Source organism: Sciurus carolinensis, chromosome 12 (assembly GCF_902686445.1).
Source record: "Sciurus carolinensis chromosome 12, mSciCar1.2, whole genome shotgun sequence".
Lineage (NCBI taxonomy): Eukaryota > Metazoa > Chordata > Mammalia > Rodentia > Sciuridae > Sciurus > Sciurus carolinensis.
The window spans coordinates 1,125,388-1,143,176 of NC_062224.1; the positions used below are offsets into that span (position 1 = coordinate 1,125,388).

A 17,789-nucleotide genomic window follows, 5' to 3' on the forward strand; every position below is an offset into this window, starting at 1 on the left:
TGACCTCCATGGTCACTTCTCTCTGCTGCTGACCTTGAAGGTGCCTTGTCAACAGGCAATAAAGAGCACCGGCCTAAGTCTGGTCCCAGGTTGCTTTGCGCGTGTTTATCATTTCTGCCCCTACACCTCAAAGTGCTTCCAGAATGCCCACCGGCCCCAAAACTGCTCTTCAAATACCTATGCAGTGAATTAAAACGTGGAAACCAAAGGGGGTATGGTAATTTATACTTGGAATTCGCATGCTTTTCCAAATGGACGAGGTGGGGATTCTAGTCCAGCTTGATTGCTGCCACGGCTCACTGGAGGTGGACCCCCCTTTCCCGGGGTTCTCTGCTGGAAAGACAGTGCCCCATTTCTAATCTGTAATGTTCACCATCTTCTGCACCTCTGCAGGCTCCGCTCAGTCTGAGTTCCCCCCATGGCAATGCCCTCAGAGCCACTGAAAGCCACGGGAGTCAGTCACTGACATCCCCAGGGTTTTTTTTTTTTAAATTTTTAGTTGTAGACAGACACAACACCTTCTTATGTATGTAGGTATGTATTTATTTATATGTGATGCTGAGGATCGAAACCAGTGCCTCACATGTGCTAGGCAAATGCTCTACCACTGAGCCACAACCCTGGCCCCTACCCCTAGGGTTTTTGACCAAAACTTTATTACTTGCTAGGCTGGGATCTGAATTTTTTTGGCAATTAAAAAGTCATGATTGTTACCAGCATCTTCTTTAATGTGCCACAAGCTTTGAGAAGCTGTTGACACCCTCAGTAAGGGCGACATTATTAAAATGTGTGTGGCATATAAGTTCTAGTTTCTGCAAAACAATATCCACTGGTGTGTGAGCACTAAGATATGTTAAAACCATCTTTTGTTATTTAGCAGTCAATACAAACTACAACAACTATTTTATTATATAACTTGTTACAAAGTAGAATTTATATACAAAGTAGGCTGAAAAACTAAAACTTTCCACAAAACTGACAAGGCATCACATTCTGAGTTCTTTCTTAGGTAAAGTCATTAAAAATGTTAAAAGGCAATTATCGTTAATTACTAGGTTTCAGAGCAAAGAGTGATTATGAAAAATCGTGTCGCAAGCAAGCACACCAAGCACGTGGCAGGAAGTGGAGGGGCGCTGCTGCACCCACCCCTCAGTCAGCAGTCAGCCAGTGCTGGCAGGGCGTGGCCAGCAGGGCGCTTGTTCCTACTCCTCTTGTGAGCTGACGAAGTTCTTCATTTAGCCACTCTGGAAGAGTTTATTCTCTTGATATCAACTGGGCTCAGAATCAATGTCCCATTTCTGAATTTTCCAACCTGTCCAATTCGTCCACTTGACAAAAGAGTGGGAGCTGACTTCTTTTTGGATTTTCTACATTCAAGGTGAGAAAAGGCACCAATGCAGTCAGGTGCAGGAAGCACTGCTGGCTAGTCTCCCTGCAGACCCACCCGCTGCAGCCCCTCCTCAGGGCCTTTCTAGGCTGACACTCCCTTTGCTCAGTTCTGCACATGGATGCCGCCACTCTCCAGTGACTGCCCAGCTTCTGAGTTTCTCTCGCCCTGCTGCTGCTGCAGCCCCTCATAGGACTGGCCAGCACGTGACGGCACCTTGCCTAACAGCATGTGTGTCTGGGGCCTTCCCCGCCTAGAGCGCAAGTCCTGGGGGACAGGGACCCCTTCAGTGTGGTCACGCCTGGGGACCAACACCCGTGCCTGACCCCGTGTCCTGGTGCACAGTAGGCACGCAATGGACAGCTGTGGCAGAACAAAAGACCATTTTACGGCATGTTCCAGCACACTAGGTGTCCAGGGAAAGGCTGAGACATAAAGTCCACTGGGAAACGACCTGGGAGAGTGAAAGAAGGACGCAGGGGCGGTCAGAGCCCCCACGTGGGCTCCCATGCAGGCTGTGGCCCAGACCTGGGCACGTGGACCGCTGTGCTGCTCCCCCCAGCTGCCTCGCTGGTCCCAGAAGTGTCTGGTCTTTGAAAAGTGGAAGCTGCAAAGGGCTCCAGGTTCAGTCCCAAGGCAGCGCCTTGGTCCCAGAAAACTTACTGAAACCCTCCTTTCCCTCCGGACAGTGCCAGAGAAGCAACCTGAAGGCTGGGGCGGCGCCCGCTGCAGGCGCTGCAGTCACTGCAGTCACTGTCAAAGCTCACTGCGCCGCAGGCCCTGCCCCACTGACACACTCACCTATCTTCCTGCACCTTCTTCTTCTTTTTCTTGAAAATATCTGCATCCTGTGCCTGATTTCAGAATTTAAGATAAGATGTGGATCAAAATGGGCAAGAGGTTTGTGACCCAAAGCCACCAAGATACCAATTATTTTTAATTTTTTCAAGTGGGCGTATTAACCATGACTGTTTCAAAGTCTCAATCTGAAGCCCTTGGAAAGACCTGAGCATCCACCTTCTCTTAAGGCTCTGCAAAGGGCCTTACATGCTTCATGACATATAACCCACCAGATGATCAAGGGCAGCCAGTCCCTTGGCTGGCACAGACTGGAGGGAACCGACCTTCGTCTGTGGTGTCTGACTACTTCTGGCCGGCTGTGGCCCCCACCTTTCTGTTGTTTTGCAGCGTTAAGGCAGACCACATCACACCTACCGCTCTCTTCGCTTCTTCCTTCGCTGCCTTCTTTTCTTTGATTTGTTCCTGTAAAACCTTGTAATTCACATAACTATTTTTGGGAGGCTGAAATCAAAGAACAAGACATGTGTCATCAGCTTTTATTTTGCAAAATGTCCTAGTGTCCCCTGCACTCCTAGGGACACTATTTCTGCACCCTACTGCCAATGGAAGATGGCCCCTCACCTCAGCACCCAGCATGATGGCACGCTCCTGTTCCAGAACTCTTTCCTTTCCCTTCCCATAGCCCATGATCCCGAACCGGTGCACTTCCAAACGAGCCTGCGGAGGAAACAGAATCCAACCAGTGCATGCGTGAAGCTCCTAGGAGAAACCTCCCCACTGCTTCCTGCAGCTCCGACAGCAGAGGTACAGTACTGTGGTCCTGCCGGTGTGGCAAAGGAGCTCCAGGAGGCTCTCCTTGCGGTCACTGTCATCTCACATTTGACCACTGAAGAAAGAGTCATCTTCACACACAAGTGAGAGGTAGGACAGAGGCGGAGCCCTGCGATACTTCAGGCTGCTCACAGATGAGCTGAGACACAAGGCCACCAACTACAGCAGCTGCCACACCCACTCGGGGACGCTGCATGGCTTCTTCCCTCCTTTCCTCAGGCATTTAAAAAATCTGTTCAGATCCCAACAAGCACATGTCCCTGGTTTTTAGCTTACCGCGGTCACGGTCCCTGTCCTAAGACCATCTGGTGTCTTGCAAGCACACAGCATGCAATCGAGTGGACTAGTGGGATCTGCGGGACCAGTTCCCTAACCATTAGACATGCAAAATACTCATTTTGTGCCACCATAAATAAAAGTGTTAATTTATTAGCAATTTCAAATGTATGATAAATTTACATAAGTATAATGAACTTAAAATAAGCAAAATCAATTACTAATAACCAAACAACTTTAAAGTACATACCTTTTCCAAGTTAAATTCTTGAACATCCACATTTTTTTCAAGGACACTAGTTTTACTCTGCAAAGAAAAATATTCTTACTAAAATCATCTGTTACTGCATAAGTACTGTATCACGACAGTATGGATCACCAACAGTTTTCAAAGCCTCCACCAGGCTACCTACCTCACACCCATTAGATTGGCTACCATCGTGATAAAAGAAAATAACAAATGTGGCAGGTACATGGGGGAATCTGAACCCTGTGTTCCACTGGCAGGATAGTAAAATGGTATGGCTGCTGTGGAGAACTGCGGCAGTTCCTCAGACCCTAAAAACAGAAAGACCAACAACGGGCAGCTTCACATCCTACCAAAGGCAAAGTTCTGCCAGGATCTGCACACCTACGTTCACAGCAGCTAAAACAGGAAGGCAATTCGAAAGGCCATCAACAGATGAATGGCTAAAAAATGTGGTATATCCATTCAGTGGAGTAATACTCAGCCTTTAACGAAAGAAATTCTGGGCTAGGGAAAATAGCTCAGTGATAGCTTGCCCAGCATGCACGAGTCCCTAGCTCAAATCCCCAGAACCAAAAAAATAAATAAATAAAAATAATAAAAATTTAAAAGGAGGAAAAAAAGAAGCCTCGAAACCGGTTAGGATGTCTAAATATCAAACAATGATATAAGCATGTCACTCCAAATCCCAATTAACGCTAACAGATGGAACAGGAATGAAATATTTTTTAAGGTCTTCAAGGCTTAAGAAAGGAATGAGAAAACTAAGGAAAACAGCAAAGCTGTTGAGAGAGACCAACACATGTATCTCTTGGACCAGATAGAAAGTTCTGCTGGGTAACGGGGTCAGAAATGGACCACATCAGAGTCGAGTTTAGAAGGTGCCAAATGCCACCTTTAATTAATCCTTTCCTCTTTTTCTTCCCTTGGAGACATTGACATGATGTCCAACAAAACTTGCTTGGTTTGAACATTTCTTTCAGAAATACCAGATTTCTAGTCATTGTGGTGGTTTGTTTTTTGTCTTAATGGGAGGTAGTGATACTGCACATGCCTTCGAAATGCATGACTTCTCACCCCAATACATGCCTGGCCATGGTCACACTGGGTAAGAGCTCTCCCAGACAGAGTGCATGATGCACCAGCAGCCATGTGTGCGCATGCGCTCCCACAACAAAGCGGAGGCAACGGCACACTAGGTGCACATGCGCAACTCTGTCGGAACCATGCTGCAACTCGCTTGTAATTCCACACAGGACACCTAATCAAAATGTCGATTCCCATAAAGGGAAGACAAAGGAGCTAACATGTAAGCTCCGCTGTGCTCAGGCTCAGCCTTTGGATGGGAATCTGCTGGGGCAGTGACAGCTCTAATAAACACTGCTTCCTGCAGGATGCCCTCATAAACACTGCTTCCTGCAGGATGCCCTAATAAACACCGCTTCCTGCAGGATGTCCTCATAAACACCGCTTCCTGCAGGATGCCCTAACAAACACCGCTTCCCGCAGGATGCCCCTAATAAACACCGCTTCCCGCAGGATGCCCTAATAAACACCGCTTCCTGCAGGATGCCCTAACAAACACCGCTTCCTGCAGGATGTCCTAATAAATACCGCTTCCTGCAGGATGCCCTAATAAACACTGCTTCCTGCAGGATGCCCCTAATAAACACCGCTTCCTGCAGGATGCCCCTAATAAACACTGCTTCCTGCAGGATGCCCCTAATAAACACTGCTTCCTGCAGGATGCCCCTAATAAACACTGCTTCCTGCAGGATGCCCTAACAAACACCGCTTCCTGCAGGATGTCCTAATAAATACCGCTTCCTGCAGGATGCCCTAATAAACACTGCTTCCTGCAGGATGCCCTAATAAACACTGCTTCCTGCAGGATGTCCTCATAAACACCGCTTCCTGCAGGATGCCCCTAATAAACACTGCTTCCTGCAGGATGCCCTCATAAACACTGCTTCCAGCAGGATGCCTTAATAAACACTGCTTCCTGCAAGATGCCCTAATAAACACTGCTTCCTGCAGGATGCCCTAATAAACACTGCTTCCTGCAGGATGTCCTCATAAACACTGCTTCCTGCAGGATGCCCTCATAAACACTGCTTCCAGCAGGATGCCTTAATAAACACTGCTTCCTGCAGGATGCCCTCATAAACCCCGCTTCCTGCAGGATGCCCCTAATAAACACTGCTTCCTGCAGGATGCCCTCATAAACACTGCTTCCTGCAGGATGCCCCTAATAAACACTGCTTCTCGCTGGATGCCCTAATAAACTGCTTCCTTCGGGGTGCCTCGGTGTCCTGTCTCTCGACACTGAAATCCCGCCACACACTATGAAACTCACCCTGACATAACCTTGGCCCTGGTCACATGCCAGAGTCCACCCCAACACATCCCTAGTTGGTATACACCACAGAATCCAGACACATCCCTGGCCATAGTCACATGCCATGGAACTGACCAAAGCTTGAGTTTTTAAGGAACCTACTGTCAAAGGCATCCTCCATGTGCCAACAGCAGCAGCCCCCACTTGAACCCAGTCCCAAAGTCTGTCCAACAGAAAGTGGGTTGTAGAAGTTTGGAGGCTGTGCAGTCTCCAAAAAAGGCATGTCTCTTTTGAGGACAGTGGTGGAGGAGCTGGTCAGCCTGGAGGCCAGGGGCTTCTTGCCTGGGGGTGTCCTGCTGTTTGGGCTCTGCAGGATGTGGTCCACGCTCTGACCCTGCACTGCTGGGAGGTGCCACAGCAACAGCAGATCTATGCATCCTACTTCAGCTTGTGCCACCCGCCCTCTGAATCTCACTGCGTGGGCCCATCAGTGAGTGCTGGGGATGACGGTCTCCACCTACTATGCTCAACTGCTGAGATGACCATGACCCTGCATTTACCTTGAGGTCACAGGAGGGGGGCAGGCGTCATGGCGAAACAGGAAAGTGGGATAAATGTGAGGCCCAGCATCCAGGGACAGGGCGACTCAGCTGATGCTCTTGTCAGCAATACACCTGCTGACGACAATCAGCAACATCCAGGTGACTCTGGATGGACCCAGTACCAACAGCGCAGTGGAGATGACTGTCCGGGTCCAGGCACGTGGCCTTGCTCTGTGCTACCAACAGCTTCCAGACCACTCTATCCCCCAGCCACCTACTTCCTCTTGGATAAGGGCATCAGATGTCTTTTTCCAGGCCCTTGGCAGAGCAGGGAGGAGTGTGGGTACTTCCATTTTATCTACCCAGAAAGTCTTACTGACTATTCTGTGACTGAAAAACAAAAACAAAAACAAAAATCCACACCTCTACCTGAGTTGGTGTGTCTTTTGCCATCAGCCTGCATATCTCATCTATTTAGGATGATAAACAGTTACACACTCCTGAGAGAAAAAAGAGGTCTCATCTCACTGGTTTTGGGACCATATCCCAACCCTCAAACACAAATTTAACAAACAAAAACCAAACCAAAACAATGTCTTACATACTGTTCAAGAGCTCCAGAGACTGACCAGCTACATTGGAGCCACATTCCTTCATGCGTGCTGCCTATCCAGCAATGCTTTATGTCACCGACATTCTTGGCTGATTGTCACCATGAGCATGGAACAGGAATGAAGCAATCTAGAAAGAACTTCGCCACCAAAATAAAACTCTCAGCCGCCTGTGCGACAGCTACTGTGAGGCTGAAATTCCTGTGTCCTGGAGGTCAGTGGCATGAGGGGAAAGGGCAGTGCCAGCCTCTGACAGTCCCTGCTACCCAGCAGAGTCCCAAGGCACCCGGTCCCTGCTCCTCAGGTCAGTCAACCTGGCTGTGGACAAACCAGCACTGTGAGGCTCTCAAGGGCAGGGTGAGGCCGTGAACAGATCTGGCCCGGACACAGATGCCTTGTATCTCCATTCCACCAGAAAGTTCTGCAGCTGGCAACGTATTTCTGAGAAAGGATCTGAGGTCCAGATCCTAGTACATAACAAATGCAAACATTTTCCTGAGAAAAAAATGTCTTGGCTACTTACTTCACGATGCTGTGCCCATCAGCAGGGCCCTATTCCTGTCTTTTATTTTCTTACCACTCTAGAATCACCTCAATACTCTGCCCTTGATGTCCCCTGCCTCGAGAAACACTGTCCTCAGGGCAGGAGGCACCGCTGCCTCAGGCGGTACAGGCCCTGCTCTATCTCCAGAGACTCAGGAGAGCATTTTGCTGCCTACTTGACAGGCAGCCCACATGGCTTTCTCTGACCAAAGAAAGGTGAGCAGAGGGTCCTATGCTTCTTCCCCATGGACACTCAAGAGCCATGCATCATTTAGTGGGGGGGAAAAAAAAGTCCACTGGTTAACAATGTCCAACCTGTCTCTAATCAGAGAGTGGCTAGGTAAATAAACATCCTCAAAACAGGCAATCCTGGGAATAAGTGTACGCTGCTTCAACTAGATCACTTTCTTCCTAACTCCTACCTGCTGTCGGACGCGCCTGAGAACAGGAAGTGAGGGAGGTGCTGGGTGCCATGCAGAGCCAGATTCTGTAGAGAAGCAGGAGGGCAGTAAGCAGAAGGCATGGCTCTGCTGTCTGACCATGATGCGGGGACGGGTCCTCATGTTTGCTGAGTGTTCTGACTCCATGCACTTGAGTTACTCAAGAGATAAAGCCCTGATCTCACCCACACGCCATCTCCTGTGTAGCACTACGTAACGACCTTGAAAACAGAAGGCCTGCAGTTGGAACATGCCTGTGACACTCAACCCCAGATTCACAATCCTTTCTCTGGAATGTCCAGGGTCTGGTTCCAGCTGTGAAATTCAGACATCTTTATGCACTGGAAAGACTGTACGTAAATATAATGAAAATAACGTACCATTTCCAGTACAGAAATATTTTCAGTACCATAAATATTTCTGTAGCAGTATTTATGAATACTCACACCAAATGGGATAAACAAAAGTGATTTTTAAAATGCCTCTTCAGGTTTTTCTGCTAAAAACATTGCATAAGAAACAAAACAAAACATTTGGATATGGTCCCAAAACCAGTGAGATGTGACCTCTTTTTTCTCTCAGGAGCGTGTAACTGTTCATCATCCTAAATAGATGAGATATGCAGGCTGAGGCCAAAACCACCCAGCTGTGGTGTGCAGAGCTCTGGGTGTTTTCAGTGCAGACCGTGCTGCAGGGCAGTTCTTAACTGCAGGCAAGTAGCCTCCCTGTGAGACGAAGACAGGCCCTAGGTGCCATGGGCACAGTGTCGATGCGTGAGCAATGGACATGAACAATCACTCCCAGCACACAGTGGGCAGCAGCAGTGTGCACTGGTCCAGGTCCCAGGAGGCAGGAGCCCCTGTGATCCCACTTCCTCTAGGCAATGAAGGTGCCCAGGGTTCCTAAAGCAGGGCAGGGCAGGACTGGGCTTGCTGGGATGGAGCAACACTGAAGACAGAGACGCGGCACTGACACACAGCCCCAGGCAAGGCAGAACCCGCCAGTTTCCAGCTACACCTGACTCATTGCTGGCCCTAAAGAGTTTCGATCCTCTCAGGATCCTCTGCACCTATTGAACAGTGGATTCCCTCACACACCCCACAAGTCCCTAGTGCAGGCCATCCTGTTTCAAGCTGGGTCGGCCGCAGCACACCCTCACTCAGCACCTGGGGCTACTTGCTGCTGCTTGCCGACAACTCAGTTCTTAAAAGATACACCAGACCACCTCCTGCCCTCCCTTAAAATTCTTCAGTGGCTTCCCAGGGACTTTGGAGTTAGAGGCCCACCACTGCCTTCGGGACCTGGTGCTGGCCATCCAGCTCTGTGACCTATCGGGACCTTCTGCACCCTGGGGTGAGGGCGAGGCTGCTCCCTCGCTGGCAGCCCCGACATCCCTCCTCAGTTTTCTCTGATCGCTCTACCTAGGAGGTTCCAGCTGTTGCACCCGGGACCCTATGTATCCTTCAGAGCATTTGCAGTTCTTTCGAGGTATGTTAATTTATCTGAGGTTCTGCTTGCCTTCCCAGTAGACAGCACATTACATTCCATGAGGACAAAGAACTACACCTGTTCACTGCCCCAGGGACTGGCAAATACCAGGCAATCAATTTGTGGAAATAAATGAACAAATGGGTAAGTGATCTTTCCTGTTTGTTAGAAATAGCACAGGACCAGGATGTTCACCTGCAGGTATCTGGGACAACAGGTAAAATGCAACACAACAGTGCCCAGTTCCCAGACAAGCTGAGGACAGCTGGTTACAAGGTAACGTGCGGCTCAGGCCTCAGGCCTGGGTTCAGGCAGGCCAGGCAGCTGGAGCGCTGTGCAGCTCCCAACCACTTCCCCTTCCTCAAGTTCTTGCTGAAGATGAACGTCTGATACCTTGGCTGTTCTCTAGAGGATTCCTGCCAACCTCACGTCTGTCTGGACTTGTGCTCCGATGGTGTACGTGCTTTCAGAGAACAAGGGCAGTGGTGTACAAGATCACTTATTCATTCATTCCCCATGGGAGCTGCCATTTACCCGTCCCTAGGGCAACCACACTTTCCCCTACTTCACAGGCTCCCAGCACAGCTTCTGCACCTCACGAGCCCCAACCCAAGACATACCACAGCAACCAAGTCACATTCATGCAGCAATGACAAGATTCTAAATCTTTACATGTTTTCACTGTTTGTCCACATTCAGTTTCCTTAACCAGACACAACTCATATTTTCAAAGGATGCAAATATTTTTGAAAAGAAGGAGAGAACATCAAGGACAAATGGAAAATTTCATTAGACTCAGTAAATTCAAACTGAACAGAGTCAAGTTTCCCTGGAAAATTCAACCACAATGAAAAGGGCTCACTCGGAACAGGAAGAAAGGACCATGTGAGAGACTGACGGACAGTCTATTAAGAGACAGGGACTGGTATGTTCACTCAGTGCCAACCTTTTCACCCTTTTTATGAAGAAAACTTTCCATTCCAGAAAGGAGAGCACGGGTGAGTCTAGGAGGAAAGGGAAGCCTAAGACACTGGAAATGTGGAGGGGCTGGGAGAACCGAGACACTTTATCCTGGCTGAACTCTGCAGCCCAGAACTGCACAGCAGAGGAGGGCCCCCCAGTTCTCTCACAGCAGAGCATGCCCACGTAATACTAATATCTGAAGGGTGCTCTGGGTAACAGAGGACCAGCTTGAAGGTTTCGGCTGCAAAGGGCCATTTCTTGGCCCAACCCTAATAGACCACAGTACCCAGTCTCTGGAGCATCAGAGTTGGGAAGCCGATCTAGAATTCTAAAGTAAAGGTAGAGATAATGGGAGTGTTCTGACAATCCTCAAGGGAGAGATGTCAGTAAGCTGACAGTGAGCGCTTGCCTTTGTTGTTTTCAGAGTGAAGACACAGCAAACACTGGCTCTATCACGCTAGTTGTATAAGAATGTGCTGCATCCAAAAGAACAAAGCAAGCCAGACTGTCTCAGTGGTGGGTGGGACTGTGCTCCCCGTCCCCCAAGATATGTCCATGAGACATCTGGAAAAAGGAGCTTCGGAGCACAAGGATCTCAAGATGAGGTCATCCTGCATTTTAGGATGACCCCTAAACCCAACGACAGGTGTCCTTGTGGAGTCAGAGGGAAATGTGAGTCTGCCAGTCATGAAAAGATGAGGTAGACTGCAGTTACGCAGCTCCAGGTCAAGAGATGCCCAGAACCACCTCCGGCCAAAGATACAGGAAGGGCTCTCCCTGAGAGCCCTCAGAAGAAGCAAAGTCCTGCCAACATCTTGATTTTGGACTTCATTGTCTTCCAGAACTACAAGACAATTAGTTTTGTTTAAGTCACTAATTTTTGTGGTCATCTGTTACAGAGGAAATCCTCATTTCCTCTTCTGATAGACAAAAGTTAGTAGGACATATCTTTGTGGGGGAAAAAACATTTGGAGGGTAACCACATCTCGTTCATGGACTGAATTTTGGGTCAGCTTTAGAGGTTCAGGTTGAAAGAAACTGCTGTTCAGTAATCAACCTGCTCTTCCACCAGAATGTAAGTTCCTCAAGAGCAAAGACTGCTGTTCTTTTGCTGCTATATTCAGGCCTAGAACAGAGGCTGACAGTAGGAATATCAGAGAGATGAACAATTGAGTTTTTCTCTGATCACTAACAAGCAGAGTGCTTATGAATGGAAGGAGTTCACTGAGCATGTCTGGGCTTATCAAATCCCACAATTCCCAAGTCAGTTCTGTTCTCTTGACTAGCTGCTGGCCAGTTCCTGAGCACTAAGTAACCAGAATATTCTGCTTCTCAGAATTATTCTGCATAACTTAAGCCCCAAGTTTGCTAAGTGCTTTACACCTGCCATGAAGTTTACAATGAACACCTGCTTAACTCTGGAGGGTGAGAGTTTGATAACTACGGTCAGTCTATATGTCTACATGGCAGATAAAATGTTATTCTGAATCCTATGAATGAGCAAATAACTACGTGGGGGTGGCCTTGGGAGCCCCCACACAATCTATAAAGACAGTGACTTAATGCCACCATACAGGGGGTCTCCCATATACATAAAAACCATCAACATCTCACCTCTGCATGCTCATCTTGATCTGGTTGCAGTTTTCTTTTTTTTTTTCCTGCTGTGGAATTTGACCACTTCTATCTGGGGGAAGGGTGATACTGCAGCAGGCAGCAGCCAGCAGCAGCAGCAGGGACTTCTTGGTCCTGTGGGAGGGCCCTGGGGGGTGACATCAGAAGTACCATGCATCTCTTCTCTGAGTTCCTTGAAAAAGCTGGAAGCACTCTTCCTCTGGTCTCTTTCAAGTGGAGTAGGCAGGGACAGGGGCCCCACTGGCCTGGCTGCTGTAGCCCCCATGTCTCCCTTCTTGCCTTCTCTCTTCTTTCGAACCCTCTTCTGTTCTGCTTCATCTTCTGTCTCTCCTGGGTTCAAACACAAAAGGAAGCAAACATTCTCTAGCATCACTAACATCAAGCACATGAAAGCACTGTGCATCTGCCCCAACTGTCAAGCACCGGAAGCGCACCCTGAATCAACTATTTTTCTTCACGGCACACTCTCATAATTTATAGAATCCAAAATGAAGCCCTCATGTCCTTGGTGGCCATATTTAAACAAGGACTCTGGTCTTTACTCCAAGCACCAGTACCGTGATAGTGCCCAGTACTGGGAATCTCAACTGGCTCAGACGTGGTGCTACTGTGTCCACACTGTGGTCAGTGCTTTTCTTTTCTATTGGGCTCTGCAAATAACCAGTTGGGTAACCTTCAGCAAGGTCTGTACCCTCCTGTGCGTGTCTCCATTCCTAACAATGGGATCAGTGATGCATCGACAGGATCAGCAACCACTAGGCTGTAGAATGAAATGGTGTGCGTGAAAAGCAAGTCACACATGAACTTGCCAGGCTTTTAGGCTATGAGGGTGAGTAGCAACTGCTCCATAGCAAGAACAAAGCAGTCTTTGCCTTAATCACCATAAACTTTTTAAGACAGGCTTTTGGTACCAAAAGGCGGTACACCATGTCTATTAGGTCCTTAGGCCAAAGTAACTCCACTGTGAAAATCAGCACCTGCCCACCCAGGCATGACCTCCCGGGAGGCCCACCCCGAGAGTCCCTAACTCCTGGAACCACAGCAAAGATGTCAAGTAACAGTCCCAGGGTTAGACTCGTTATTGTTTAATTCTCCACTGAACATGACTACGTAGTTAAGAAGTGTTTCCAGGAGGTTCTGCACCTTGCAGAGGAGCAGCCTGGCAGACTCTCTGTCAATAAACCTTTGCTTGAACTCAGAGTGGTTGTCTCTCTGGATACTTGCATCAGTACTCTAACATTTTGGTGCCGAAACTAGGAGGGGGCCTGAAGGTCATTGCCTGCTGGCTCTCCCCTCACGGGGATCTGAGCTGCCTTGAGCCACCTTAACCATGCCCCCTCATCCCTGGCCAATGTCACAATAGGGTGTTTCTGCCTCGTGCCGAGCATGGGCCACCACGGAATCCGACTCTCCACCGCCTTCCCACTACTGGCGGTGGGTTCTCAGGGCTCTACTATGGTAGCCCTGAAAACACTCTCTCTCTGTCTCTGTCTCTGTCTCTCTCTGTCTCTGGTGGGAACAGCAGCAGTCATCTCCCTGGAAAATTTACTAGATCGAGCAAAGGCACTCACTAATCAGACTGTAAACCAGCCCATTATCAGCCAATATAGCCCCCTCCCTGAAGTTTGGGCCTAAACCCTTCTTCGCTGCCCCTGTTCAGCTTGAAGAAGGTCAGAAGAACCATGATGGCCCCTCATCATTATAAGACAAAAAGCCGGAATGTTAGGTCCTTAGGTCAAAGTAACTCCATTGTGAAAATCAGCACGTGCCCACTTAGGCATGACCTTGCCAGTAGGCCCACCCCGTAAGGAAACCACAGCAAAGATGTCAAGTAACAGTCACAGGGCCAGACCGGTTGTTTTTAAACTCCTCCACTGGACACGACTATGTAGTTGAGAAGTGTTTCCCTGGCAGACTCTGTCAAACAGACCTTTGCTTGAACTCGGAGCTGTCCCTGGTGGACATCTGCGCCAGCCACCCCAAGGATGTCAGCCCTGCAGGTCTTCCCCGAAGTGCCAGGCAGTGGCCAATCTTCAATAATGAGGATTTTTATTTTCATTTTAACCCCGTAAGAGAAGCCAGGAGAGCGAAGGGTCGGTCACCTGGTGAACACGGGAAGGCCCTGCTGAGGTTCGCCCCCAGAGCGAGGCTCGCGGGCAGCCAGCGCTCCCCGGACAAGGGGCAACCGAGCACCGACGCGCCCCGCGCGAGCTGCACCTCCACACAGGTCGTAGAGGTCTGCAGCAGGGCGTCCAGGCGCGACTCGGAGCCCAGCGGGCGCAGCGGAGCCCGACGCCGGCGCCATGGTGTGCGCGCGGGTCCCCGGCCGGCAGTCGCGCTTCCGCTTCCCGCTTCCGGCGCCAGCGGCTGCGCGGTGCGCCGCGGGGCCTCCGCCAGGCTTCCGTCCTGGGCAAGATGGCGGCGCCCGGGGTCCCGTGCGGCGGCCGCAGAGGGTGCCGCCGGCCTGGGCGAGGTCGGGCCGCCCCGCGCGGAAGAACCGCCCCCAGCGGCTGCACCACCGCCGCGTAGCAGGAGCCCAGCCCGCCCGGGACGGCAGCCGCGCCATGGACGCTCCGGCTCCTCCAGCTCCTACTTCTCGGTCGGCTCGTCTCCAGTTCCGGCGCTGTCGTGCTCCTCCACGCGGTAGGCGCCCGAGATCGCGGCCCGCGGCAGGGCTCCGCCCGGCCCGGCCCGAGCTGCCGAGGCCCGCCGCCGCGGCGCGGGTGCCGGCGCGGTTCCCACGGCAACGGCGTCGGCCGCGCGCCTCGGACTGCGCGCGCGCCGGGCGGTTCCCCGCGGCCCGGGCCCGCCGCTCCCGCCGCGGGCCCAGACCCGGCCCGGCCCTGGCCCCGGCCTGGCCGCGGGCCGCCAGCCGCCCTGCTGGCGGGGCTCCCTGGAACCCAGCCGCCTGGTGTGTCTGGTCTTGTCCTTGCGCTTGTTCCAGGCCACTTTGGAGGACAGCCTTTGCCACCCAGCCTGTCGCCGAGCGGCTCTTCTACTTGGCTACCCCCTCTTCCTCTTCTGGTTTTTGATCTGGCTTTTGACTGGTGGGCTTTTTGTTTGTTTTTTGTTTCCACCAGAATGTTGGGTACTCACAATTTTCATAAAGCAACTGCAGGGTGGGAGCCCTTTAGCAGTTGGGATTGCACAATCCTGGGGCATCTGATCGGGTTTTTGTTACTTTAGTTACTAATTAATTTTTATCTACTTTAGGAGAAAGAAAATACTGCATTTTGAAGACATAATTCCATGTCCTGGCAGTTAGTGTCACTTTCTGATTTAGGTACAGTTGTAGTGTTAATTTTGTGCAGGAAGGTCGGCACAAGGAAGACACAAAAAAGCAACATAAACAAAATCCCCAGTTTTCTAAGAAATGTGACCATCTTCAGATTGGGACAGTCTTCTTTGTAATGTGTAAAAGTTCCTGCGTGCTTTGTGAGGAGCTGTTGGTTTATGATTGCTGTTACCTGCCTATTTCCCTCAAGCTTAATCACCTTAACCTCTGTCCTCACTGACCTTGTCAGCCCACTGTTCTTTGGTGGAAATATTTCATCTTTGCTTTCTGACTCTGGTACTACAGAACAGGCATGTGGGGAACAGGGTTGTGCAAATCCAACATACAGGAAGTTTTGGGGTTTTTTTTTTTTTGCCTTAAACTGGTTCACAAATTGACTGGAATTTTCCTTGTGTTAAAGAGAGGAGTTGGTGTTTTACTTCCTCCTCCTAGGATTTAGAGTCTGGGTTGAGAAGTCGGCTGCTATCTGTATTGGTCTCCCCCTGTATGTAATCTGATGCTTTTCTCTCGCAGCCTTCAAAATCCTACCTTTATTTTGAATGTTAGGCATTTTCATTATAATGTACCTTAGTGTGGACCTGTTGTGATTTTGTGCATTTAGTGTTCTGTAAGCCTGTTGTATTTGATTTTCCATTTCATTCTTCAGGTTTGGGAAATTTTCTGATATTATTTCATTGAATAGGTTGTTCATTCCTTTGGTTTGTATCTCTGTGCCTTCCTCAATCCCAATACATCTTAAATTTGGTCTTTTCATGATATCCCATAGTTCTTGGAGATTCTGTTCCTGATTTCTTACCATCTTCTCTGTTTGGGCGACTTTATTTTCAAGATTAAATATTTTGTCTTCATTTTCTGAGGTTCTGTCTTCCAAGTGGTCTAGTCTTTTGGTGATGCTTTCCATTGAGTTTTTTATTTGGTTTATTGTTTCCTTCATTTCAAGGATTTCCCTTTGGTTTTTTTTTTTTTTAGAATCTCTATTTCTTTGTTGAAATGATCTTTTGCTTCCTGCAGGTGCTCTTTCAGCTTATTGGTATTATCATTCATTGCCTGCATTTGCTCTCTTATCTCATCCTTTGCTTCTAATCTCTATCTCTTTGTTGAAATGATCTTTTGCTTCTTGCAGGTGCTCTTTCAGCTTATTGGTATTATCATTCATTGCCTGCATTTGCTCTCTTATCTCATCCTTTGCTTCACGAATCATCTTAATTATGTATAATCTGAAGTCCTTTTCTGACATTTCTTCTACCATATGGTCATTGGATTCTATTAATATAGAATCTAGATTTGTTTGGATCATCTTCTTCCCTTGTTTTTTCATGTTGTTCATGTATCTTCCCCTCTAGCAGTGCAGATCTGGGGTATTGCAGATTTCCCCCTATAGTCTTATAGTGGCCCTATAGGTTTCCAAAACCCTTTCTTTAAGAGGAGATCAATATTAGCAGTGCCCAATTCAGACATATGCAATCCTAGACCAAATAGCCCCTATGAGTACAATAACAAAATTGTCATAATAAACAGAATGAGTTCAAATATTATTGTCAGTAAAACAAACAGATTTGCAATAAGGTCTGCAGTTTCAAATGGAAGACAAAGAGGATGCAGAGGGATGTAGAATGTGGCTGTTAATGGGATAAGAAAAGAATATACAGAAGTTCTAGATAATAGAAAGGGTGAGAGTGTAATCAAAAGAAATTGGATGTTAGCATGCAAAAAAGGGAGAAAGAGACTCTGAGGGAACAGGTAAACAAAAGGAAAGAGAGCAAGAAAAGTAAAGAAATAAAAACTTAAATTTTTTCAATAAGGAGAAAAAAGAAAATCTACAGTATAACAGTCATATAGTAATGAAACTTCCCAGAGTTCAGTAGCCTGATGCATGAGAGGTACCTGACAATGAGCTTCAAGTATCCAGCAGGTGTCTCAGGATGGGATTTGCCCCATCTAAAGATCAGAGCTATGGCTTCCAGAATTATCCAAGATGGCCGCTCTGGCTTTGAAATGTGTTGGCAAATGGGGAGCTGCAGCTCAGGGTGTGGCCGTGGTCAGCAGGAGGTCCTGGATGCGGGATGCGGTTGGTCAGGCAGGGGTCCTGGAGGTGGGGTGTGTTTGGTGTGGTTGTGGGTTCCTGGAGGCCGGGTGCAATCAGTCGGTCTGGGGTCCCGGTGATAGGGCACAGTCAGTTGGTCTGGGGGTCCTGGCGGCAGGGAGCAATCAGTCGATGTGAGGGCCCCAGAGGCAGGGAGTGATTAGTCGGAATGAGGGATCCTGGAGATGGGGCTCAGTCAGTCCGGCCAGGGTTCCTATGGGGCCTGGCTGTTGTCTTCTTACTTCCTCCTTCATCAGTGATTTTTTTCACCCGAGGACTTATTGACTTTTTCACATGAAAGACCAAGGC

General features: G+C 49.0%; 2 protein-coding genes across 2 annotated transcripts in view; one reads left to right on the plus strand and one right to left on the minus strand.

The window, feature by feature from the left end:
* Window positions 1–884: 884 nt before the first annotated feature.
* Window positions 885–14,895, minus strand: C12H1orf131 (chromosome 12 C1orf131 homolog). Its single transcript, XM_047520512.1, is given in 8 exon segments — window positions 885–1,367; window positions 2,189–2,241; window positions 2,603–2,689; window positions 2,810–2,905; window positions 3,546–3,602; window positions 12,082–12,126; window positions 12,128–12,432; window positions 14,033–14,895. Coding segments are annotated over 7 exon segments (714 nt in total). The 5' UTR covers window positions 12,368–12,432; window positions 14,033–14,895; the 3' UTR covers window positions 885–1,231.
* Window positions 14,391–17,789, plus strand: part of Gnpat (glyceronephosphate O-acyltransferase) — a 28,798-nt gene continuing 25,399 nt past the window's right edge. Inside the window, 3 exon segments of the mRNA XM_047520511.1 lie at window positions 14,391–14,670; window positions 14,673–14,710; window positions 14,713–14,745. Of these exon segments, the coding sequence (XP_047376467.1) occupies window positions 14,406–14,670; window positions 14,673–14,710; window positions 14,713–14,745 (336 nt within the window). The 5' untranslated portion in view covers window positions 14,391–14,405.